General features: G+C 46.0%; 1 protein-coding gene across 3 annotated transcripts; it reads right to left on the reverse strand.

Annotated features, from left to right (window-relative positions):
* Positions 1-1,099: 1,099 nt before the first annotated feature.
* On the reverse strand, positions 1,100-8,975 carry AHSA1 (activator of HSP90 ATPase activity 1). 3 transcript variants are annotated; one of them, XM_060127891.1, is made up of 9 exons: positions 8,753-8,975; positions 7,191-7,381; positions 5,412-5,494; positions 4,893-5,010; positions 3,703-3,791; positions 2,716-2,844; positions 2,154-2,255; positions 1,611-1,662; positions 1,100-1,493 (listed from the first exon to the last, which is right to left on the reverse strand). In XM_060127891.1, the coding sequence occupies exons 1-9, from the start codon at positions 8,830-8,832 to the stop codon at positions 1,321-1,323; spliced, it is 1,017 nt and encodes a 338-aa protein (XP_059983874.1). In that variant the 5' UTR covers positions 8,833-8,975; the 3' UTR covers positions 1,100-1,320. The 3 variants fall into 3 exon arrangements, with proteins under 3 accessions (XP_059983874.1, XP_059984032.1, XP_059983955.1); XM_060128049.1 differs by lacking the exon at positions 2,716-2,844; XM_060127972.1 differs by lacking the exon at positions 2,154-2,255.
* Between the last annotated feature and the right edge of the window lie 336 nt (positions 8,976-9,311).

The following is a 9,311-nucleotide window of genomic DNA, read 5'->3' on the forward strand; positions in this document are numbered from 1 at the left end:
CTGATTTCCTACTTTAATTACATTTTGGCCAAGTCATGTTGGTTGGATTAGCCTGCAGACCTCACTGCCACCTAATAAAACAGGCAAGGACAGATGAAGGAAATAGCTGTAACTGCAGGAGGTAGTGTCTGGATTAGAGGGTGCTGACTCACACTGAGGTCACCAGGGCGGGGCTTGTCGAGGAAAATGACCCTCCCTGTGAAGGTACAGTTTACCTCTTCCTGCAACGTGGCAATCTGGACCCCACTGGAACCCCTTCGTCAGTGCTCAGTAAACTTGCTTAATGGAACCAGGTATTTAAAAATATATTCGTTTCTTCCTCCTTCTGGGAGTAACAACAGGCCTGGAATTTCCTATTCCAGGAAGGATGCCTAACATGCTAGAAATGCAGCTGCTTCTTTTCAGGGATGAACGCGACGAGGCAGTAGACAGTGGTTTGGACTTGAGCACTGGCTCTGCCGTTATGGTCCTTGTTCCAAATTCCAACTCTGCTAAATTATCTGTTGTAGGGTCTGGGATATGCGTTAAGAAATCCAAGGACTAGGTTCTTGTAAAACAGAAATAATGCTAGTATCTGTTTCATAGGGGCTAAATTATGGGGGCTAAATAAGCTACTGTAAGGGAACTGCTTAGTACAGTGTCTGGTACATAGTAACCGCTCAATAAACAGAAGCTCAGTGAGCAGAAACCCAAAGCCCACAGTTCCCCTTGGTCACAGGGTGGGGAATCTCTTTCTACGCCTCAAACCAGCACCTGGTTGATCACCTCTTCTTGGAAGACGATAAGAGGCCATGCAGAGTGGGAAGCCCAGGATGCCACCTGGACCAGCGATAAAGTTTCTTGGTACCGTTCACCCCAGGGAAACTCCACCCCACATTTCCCTCAGTGAGGGGAAGAGACCCGTTTTGCCAGTCTGCAGTATGAAAGGACATGAGCTCAGGAATGCCTGCTGGTGAGAAGTAGGCTCTTTTCAGGCCTCTTAATTACATACACTTATGCAGAACGGAGATAAAACCCCTCCGTTGGTTTTTTTTGTTCAAAACCTTCAAGGGAACTCTTAATACCAGCCACCCCGTCAACACAGGTTCCAGACATGCACGATTTTTAAATTACGTTTATTTAGCGTATGTACACATAAAAGAGAAATCACCCTCTGTTCCCACCCAGCAGAAAACATGCACAAACCCAAGGTATACATGAAGGGAAGGGGCCCCGGCCCCAAGTTAGTGGTTGGGATGGTGCAATCCTGTAAGTCACAAGCCCCAGTCAGGAGAGGGCTGGACTGAAGTGTTCGGCGGGCTGTACCCTCTGCTGCTATTCCTAAAATAAGCGTGCGCCGTAGCCAAAGGTCTGTTTGATGCCCTCAAAGTAGTACCGCTGCCAGCCCTGCCGTGTCCTCTCCTCCTCAGGGGCAGGGATGCCTCGGCCTTCCATACACAGCTCAGTCTCTCCATTCTTGTCAATGAAGGTCAAGGTGATGGTGGCAAAGTGCCCTGGGGAAAGGCAAAGGGGAAGGAGGTTTCAGATCCAGGGTTTCCATGTGGGTCTGAGGCTAAGGGGAAAAGAAAAAGTTCTGGGGGCAATGGCAATAAATACATATGCTTACTTACCTTCTGGCCAAGATTTAAACCTCCACTTCATCACAATATGTTTCTCAGGGATCTAAAATAATCAAAGAGGTCAGCCTATACTATAGACTGCAACGTATCCAATCCTAGCAAGTATCACCCATCTGCCTTTCATACGGAGCCCACCATCTGCAGCTGTACTACTGATGAGGACAAAGTGGACCAGAGTTGGTAGCTCCTGCACTGACATCAGCCACAGCCTCTCCTCTTACTCCTAAGTTGGGTCCAGTCACCTGTGCCCACGTGAAATCTCAGTGCCACAAACGGAAAGCCGTAAGCCACCAATGTATCTAACCTCTCTTCCATGTTTGATTTTTCCAGGAAGAAGCAATTTTACCCCACTAAAGAAAAATTTATATAAAAGCAAGAGAATTCAATTGTAGCATTCTTTTGAAAAACAAAATGAGGTTTTACTAACCAAAGAGATTACAGCCTTAAATTTTATCTACAGAGCTGAAAAAGAAAAGGAGGAAATGTTATTCTTCTGACCAGACAAAAGCTATATCCTGGCAAGCACGTACTCACCAGATCAGTGAATTCTCCAGAGACATTGCCATCTACCAGGTGAAACTTGCCACCTTTGTCTGCTTCTAACATTGCAGGAGCATGGGTAAAGGCCTGAACAAGCTGCAGAGCAAAAGGAGGTAAGAAGATGCATGGCTCTCAGTGGGACCCGGGAGAAATGCCAGCTGACACCTGTATGCCTCAGCTCTCACTTCCAAAGACACTACTCTGCCCAAGAACCAGGTTTAGGCTCTTTTCTGTTCCACTAGAGACCAGGCTTCGACTCAAGTAACTCTTTCTGAACCTAGGATGCCATTATTTCGAATCCATTTACTTTTCTAACAAGAATGATTCCAGTGGTTCCCACTTACATGACCCAAAACTAGCATAAAAGAGAAAAAAGAAGACGAATCCACTTTGATGAGTGGGTTGAACAAAAGAGTTTTCCCTTTGCCTCTGAGTGTACAAGGAAAGCTTCACGGTTCCACTCAGCACTTCCTCCGCACAATGCGGGGATGTGCCCACAACTCCAGTCACTCGGGACGGCAGATGCCAGGAGCTGGAAGGACAAGACTATACTTACCTCCTGAGTGGTAAAAACTCTATAGAGCTCCTCTGGTGATGTCAGGAAGGTTTCTCTAAGGGTGATCTTACAAGTGGGGATTTTGACACCAACAGGTCTTGCCTGGGTTTTTGAAGGAGCAGACTTAGCCTGTGGAAGTGGCAGTGAAATTGTCAGTTTAGAGTAATGGTGAAACCTCAATTAACAGGTCTTCAGGGATAGCCCTGCTATTCATTCTCACAAACTTTTTCACCTCCAAGGCTAATTATTCCAGAGAGTTAGAGGAAATTTATGTGCATGGGCACTTCAGTCAGAAGGAGAACTTTCCCAGAAAATCCTCAATGCCACTCTAGGTGAAAGAAGAGTGACACTCATTTAAAAGCCCATTGCTGAAGGGCACACCAAATCATAAGGTACTTCTGAAGAGCCCCACGTGATTCTCAAGCAGAATTTCTATGCTTAAATAGCTGGAAGCGGCACCCCCAGAATATCCTTCAGTGTGCTGACAAGAGGGCAACAGGGCTGAAAACCAAGTGCTGAACCCAAACCACACAAGTTCCATCTCCAGAAAAAATATTTGCTCACCCTGCAAATGCAGCGAAATCGATCAGTCTCCTGTTAGGTGAAGTTAGTGATCTAAGTAACCCCTGATACCTTGATGACACCTTTAGTATCAAAGTATGAAATGTAGACATAATACTTAAGATGCATATAGGTGAAGACCACCCTGCGTTCATAACCTCCTCACTGGGGTTAAACCCAACAGTCGGACTCTGAAGTCCCTGATGGCTTCCATTTGCTCTAAGGGGTCTGTTATAAATGAATAAACACCAGGTTAAAGATGGGGAGACAGACAACTACACTCTGTGGACTCTCTACAAAGCACCAGCTCTGGGTCAGAGGTTAGGGTGGGAGAGAAAGAGCTGATATAGAGACTTATGAAGGAGGCAGTGCCTTAACTCCCTTTCCAGACAGCCTCCCGCCCCAGCACATGGGGACACCGGTTACCTTGTGCTCCTCAGTTTTCAGTGCTGGCTGCCCGGCTGGGTCTACTGACTCTCCATTCATTGTAGGCAAGATCATACCCTGCGTGAACTCTGAAAAGATAAAATCCCAGCTCTTGGAAGTTATTTCTTAGTAGCTGAGACTCAGGGTTTCATTGTAGTTTGACAAACATGGCCATCTTAACTCAGATGGAGGTCACGACAAGGGAGGGAAGAGTAATCCACTTTAGCGTCTTTAACTTTGATCTATGCCAGACAGGTATCTGAGTGTATGCTACAGAACACAGTATGTTCACTGGGATTATTTTAAACCCGACTCAATTAGAAGCATCACGACTTGTTAAGCATACGTGAGGTCTACTGTGGATGGCAGCCAATGAGCGCAGTGGCACTTCCAAAGACTTCAAGAGTGTGCCAAGATACCCACAGCTGCAATTTAGTCCCCTTTCTCCACTCTGCCTTGCCTCTGTAGGACAGCTGCAACCAGTTATGGCATCAGAGCACTGGTTCCCACCAAAAAAGGTTTCCACCTCTATACCGGTTCCCTCTGATGATCATCTGTACTCCGACGCCAAGATCAGAACACACTGGCAGAACTAGAATTCTAGGGGACAGCTGAGCTGACTACTATTCACATAACCCTCTGAATGTCCCTGGAGAATGTGCATCAAAAATGGTGCAGGACACTATGCTCACGTGGTGAGTCTGGGGCTGCCAACTCTTTAGATCAGCAAGTCTAACAGAAATACAATCTCAAACCTCAAATGTAATATTAAATTTTCTAGTAGCCACACTAAAGCATTACAACAAACAGGTGAAATTAATTTTAACGATATACTTAACCTAATATATCCTAACTACCATTTCAATATGTTATCAGTATCAAAAAATTATTGAGACATTTTACTTTTCTTTTAAATACTAAGTCTTCAAAATCCATAGCGTTTTTTGTACTCGCAGCACATCTCAATTTGGACTAGCCACCTTTCAAGTGCTCAACGGCCCACACATTAGACAACATGTCTCTAGATCTTTCCCTTACTTAAGGTTTATAGACTGATTTTTAGATGAAATAAGCCTCCTCCCCCCAAATTTTTATCCATTTGCCAAAGAAAGACCTGTCAAGCCCCTTAATTAGCATCTGACTGGTGGAAAACTATCTTCTCAAGGCACTCGCAAGTACTCAAGGGATACCTGTTTTGAGGGTGCTGATGTAAATTCCCATTGCTTCTCTTAGAAGTTTCACCCCTTCTTCCTTCATTAAGCCCACGAGATTTGTGTCAGGCTCATCCTTGGCAAGGCTCACACTAATCTGAGTGAAAGACCAGAAGTAGGTGGTAAATAACTTGAGAGGCACCCACATTGTGGAATGTCAGTGCTGAGCAATCAGATAACTGCTAACATTTCCAAAGGAAATGAGGGTTGAGGTTTTTGTACAATCCCCATGAGTGCTGCTTCTCGAGGTCTCTCTGCCAAGACAAAGGTGGCTAATGTTAGAACCCACACTACTCACTAAAGCAAAGTAATTAAATAAGCACAAGCTGCTCTGGGAGCTCCCGATGGCACCAAAGACCCAGAGAATCATCTGCAGACTGGGGTTCTGAATGCTGGGGCCAAGCCTGGCCTGTCATGTTGAATGACAGGTCATTTTTCTCATCTGGGAATAAGAGGATGTGGAAGACTCAGACAGATGAGGAAACAGAAAGCACAAACCTCCACTTCATCCACGCTATTTTCATCAGACAAATTGGGGATCTCCACATGGCCCTTGTACTGCACCCCAGACTTAGAGGTACCTGTCAAAAGTAATGCAATGTTATCAGTCTCCTTCTCTTCTCTACTCCTCTTCTGCTCTGGAGTGCTAACTACTATTCTGCTTACGCTTCTTTTGGACAACTGAACTGACCTTCTTTATTCTGAGAGAATGCCATGCCAGATGCAGCCACTGCCCCCCACCCTGAAATGTCCTTCCCCATCAGATTTCTTGAGGCTGTGCTATTACAGTGTGGGACCAAGAATCATGTGAATTTGGCACCAGCATGAACTCTGCTAAGGAGGACTTGGTTCATAGTCAATACAGACAGCTCTGCTAGAACGCTTGTCTGGAAAATACAAATTTGTTCCAATACTATTGATATATTAAGGGACGATTTGATCATAACATGAATTTCATGTTTGCTTATATGTGATTTCATCCTTGAGAAACACTAGGTGAACCCAAAGAAACCCAAACCCAGCTGAATGGAGCTGTATAGGAATACGCGAAATACACATCTCAAACATCTGTCTGCCAGTGACTTCAGTTCACATTGTGTTAGGAGCCACGCCATCCACCAATGGTGTTATAACGCTCCTTCTCTTTTCAGGTGACTCCCCTTCCACCACCTCACAAAAACCCACATGCCCCAAGGCTTCTGACACCCACTTTCACAAGCAAACTTCAGGTCTTTGTCAAGGTAAAGCATCATATTTATCATGTTATTTATGTATTTCTTATGATTTAACATGTGTAAACTGTGCCATCAATTTTTACATTCCTAAATTTAAAGAAAATCACTGATAAAACTTTTGAGTATAGTGTCACGTCCCTAACCCCATCTTCCCTACAAGCCCTGTGATTTTTGTTGAGAGACTCTGCATAGTGTGGTGATTTTTAGAAACATATGTGTCACGTTATAGCAGAACTAACTGTATTTCAAAGTTAACTCACAAAACACTTATTTATCTTTACTTCTCTAGGCCTCAGTTTCTCAATCTATAAAAAGGAGACTGAGCAAGATGATACCTAAGGTTCCTTCCAGACTGCTGTGCTTTAGTAGTTTAAAAAACAAAAAAAGACGATAAATACATTTCCCCTCTTTATTAGCATTCACCTGAGAAATGTTTATTGAAACAAAAATTTATTTCATGCTTTGCCCCATACATGTACCCTTTTAACTTTACTGTCTTTTAAAATTCAGCCTCCCAACAGTCAGGACCATCTAACCATGGGCCCAATTCTATGTTAATATCTTCACAAAAGGGACATTAAGCTAGAGAATAAAACTGACCCAAGTTATAATCACATGCAAGCTTCATTACCACAGCACTCTGAACTGTTAGGGTCACACTGGAGAGAGTTAAAAAAAATTTTAAAAAAGAAAGAAAACCAAAAAACTCCCCCTCCCCACTTTAAAATCATCCAAGAGGCAGAAATAGCTAGTCTGAGAAATGTCACATTGTATGCCCCAACACAGACCAGGTCCAAAGATTCAGCAGCTCAGCTGCTTCATCCCTGGGGACTTGTGAGACTCTGAGAGAGGAAACCCATTAATAGTGTCCCACAGTGGCAGAAGAATTTCAGCATCCAATACTGTTTTCAATAGGACTCCAAAACAGCATTATCTCCCTTGAAAAAAGTTCATAACCTCTCAAAAACTGTTCTCCCCGGCTCCTGAACAGGTCAATCAAAACGCGGTTAACCTCTGTCCTGAAAGCCAAGCATAGACTTACCTGTCCAGTTTAGTTTGATGCTCCACTCATAAAAGAAGATAAGTTTGCCTTTGCGATTGTTAATAGATGCCTCTCCATCAAGCTTATTCACTTCTGTCACCTCGCACTTCCCTTCCTCATTTTGCACATGCACTGCCAGGAACAGTGTTTTCAGCTTATCTGTGGACCAATTTGAAGCATCTCTCTCTGTCCTGCAAAACAGAAACAAAGCTATGGACCAGCAGCCAAATGAAGGATACAACTGCTTGCTTTATGCAAGAACATCCAAGGCTAAAGGAGGCTGGAAAAGAACACAAAACCCTCAGCCCCACTCCAGTATGTCCACAAACGTGTTACTCCTTATTGACAGTATGGGACCCCTAAAAGGAAGACCAGGAGTCCCATACTGTCAATAAGGACAACTGCTGTAATAGAGTGCTTTCAAACTAAATGGAAAATTCTGCTTTCCTTTCTCAGCATGATGGTGCTGGGGTCAGCATTAGACGCTTTAACGTGGCGCCCCCGTCTGACCAAGTGGAAAACTGTGCACATCTTGCTGAAGTCAGGAGCACACAACGGGGCCAACAGAATGCAGTATTGAGCTAAAAGGTCCAGTAACGAATAAACCAATAATCTTGATCTCATTAGCACAGTGTTTTGACCTGTCAAATTCAGGCTATGCTATAAAGGCTCTACACATTCTATGCCCTCTAAATGGCCATGAAAACAATGTAAGTCCAGCACTTCAAAAACAAACAAAAATTAAGTCAAACACTCTGTGTTAAGAGGAAAGGAGGCAGGCTGAGATATAGAGAAGAAAAACTATCTACCTCCCCATTTTCTAACTAGTAGAGAAAACAACAGTAAAAAGAGCTGCAACAAAGTAAAAATACAGTAAAGACAGTATGAACAAAGTTCACTGGACTCAAAAGATAAGACATTACTTGTAGAAGATTTCATGAAGGACAGCAGACTTTTAAGAGTGGTTGGGTTATAAACCATGATTGCCCGGCAACCAGGGGCAGTCCCTGGAGCTACAATACAACTAACTTAATAGTTCCGGGTGACAGGCCACGGCGCCTTCAGGATCACTGGGCTCTGGGCACCGGCAGAACACGTTCTAAACCTTAGCCTTCTGGAGTGAGGCAGCAGTCCCCTATGACTGACTTTTAATTCCACCCGTAAGCCGGAAAATAGGAATTCCAACCCTCCCGAGACTAACACTGCAGTCTCCCAACACAATCCACGGCGGTTTGGGTCTCACTGACTCCTGCGGCCACGAGTGGGAAGCATCTCCCCGCTCAGGCTGAATGCAGCAGCCAAGGGGTTCTGTTCTCATACCTGAAACCCCTCGTCTGGGGCGCAGCCCTCCATGTCGTCCCCCCGCCTCCCCCACCAATGAAACGGAGGCCGGAGGGTGGAAGGACCTGGGACTACGGACCCCTGTTAATAGGAAGGACCCACACCCATCTCCGGGCAGGAAAGGCTGCCTCGGCCCCAGCTTTGTCCCGGCCGAGGTTCCAGGAACCCTGCAACCCTGGCCCGGCCGGAGCGCTCCCGCGGCCTGGCCCGCTGGCCCTCACCAGTGCCAGTTGTTGACGTTGGTGGCGTCCGCCCGCTCCTCCACGATCCAGCGTGGGTCGCCCTCACCCCACTTGGCCATCGGCTCTCCGGTCGCGCCGCCACCAGCTCCCGAGCAGCCACAGCCACAGCCTCAGGACCGCGCGGACCCAGCCGCCCGGCAGCGCCTGGAAACTACTAGAAGCGGCCGCAGAACCTCCTGGCTTGCTTTTCCCTCCACCTCCCCGCCCCCGCCCCCTCCCCGCCTCAACTTCCGGCTCCTCCTCCCTTCCACCAGGTGCTTCCGTTCCGCCTCGCCGGACCTTAACTTCTGTCTGTTCTAGGGATCCTTCAAACTCCTTCGGGTTATCGCCTAAAAGACACGAAGTGCTACCGCTCACACGGTCATTCCTCACCCGTGGAGACACAAAGGACACTTCTCATTGTTTCCCTGAACCCTTAATCGGCCATGCTAAGCCTCATGGGAGTTGTAGTCTTGTTGACTGACCCGCAGGATAACCGCGGAAAATGTAGAGGAAAGGACTTAAGCACGGTACGCTGCGGATTCTGGGAGTTGTAGTC

The sequence above is a fragment of the Lagenorhynchus albirostris genome, chromosome 1 (genome assembly GCF_949774975.1).
Source record: "Lagenorhynchus albirostris chromosome 1, mLagAlb1.1, whole genome shotgun sequence".
Lineage (NCBI taxonomy): Eukaryota > Metazoa > Chordata > Mammalia > Artiodactyla > Delphinidae > Lagenorhynchus > Lagenorhynchus albirostris.

Excerpts from the sequence above, each read along its gene's own strand:
- AHSA1 (XM_060127891.1), bottom strand. The coding sequence starts at position 8,832 with ATGGCCAAGTGGGGTGAGGGCGACCCACGCTGGATCGTGGAGGAGCGG. Across the intron at positions 2,256-2,715 it reads GAGTTTTTACCACTCAGGAG|CTTGTTCAGGCCTTTACCCA; the intron begins GTAAGTATAGTC and ends TTTGCTCTGCAG. Across the intron at positions 1,494-1,610 it reads GTTTAAATCTTGGCCAGAAG|GGCACTTTGCCACCATCACC; the intron begins GTAAGTAAGCAT and ends GCCTTTCCCCAG.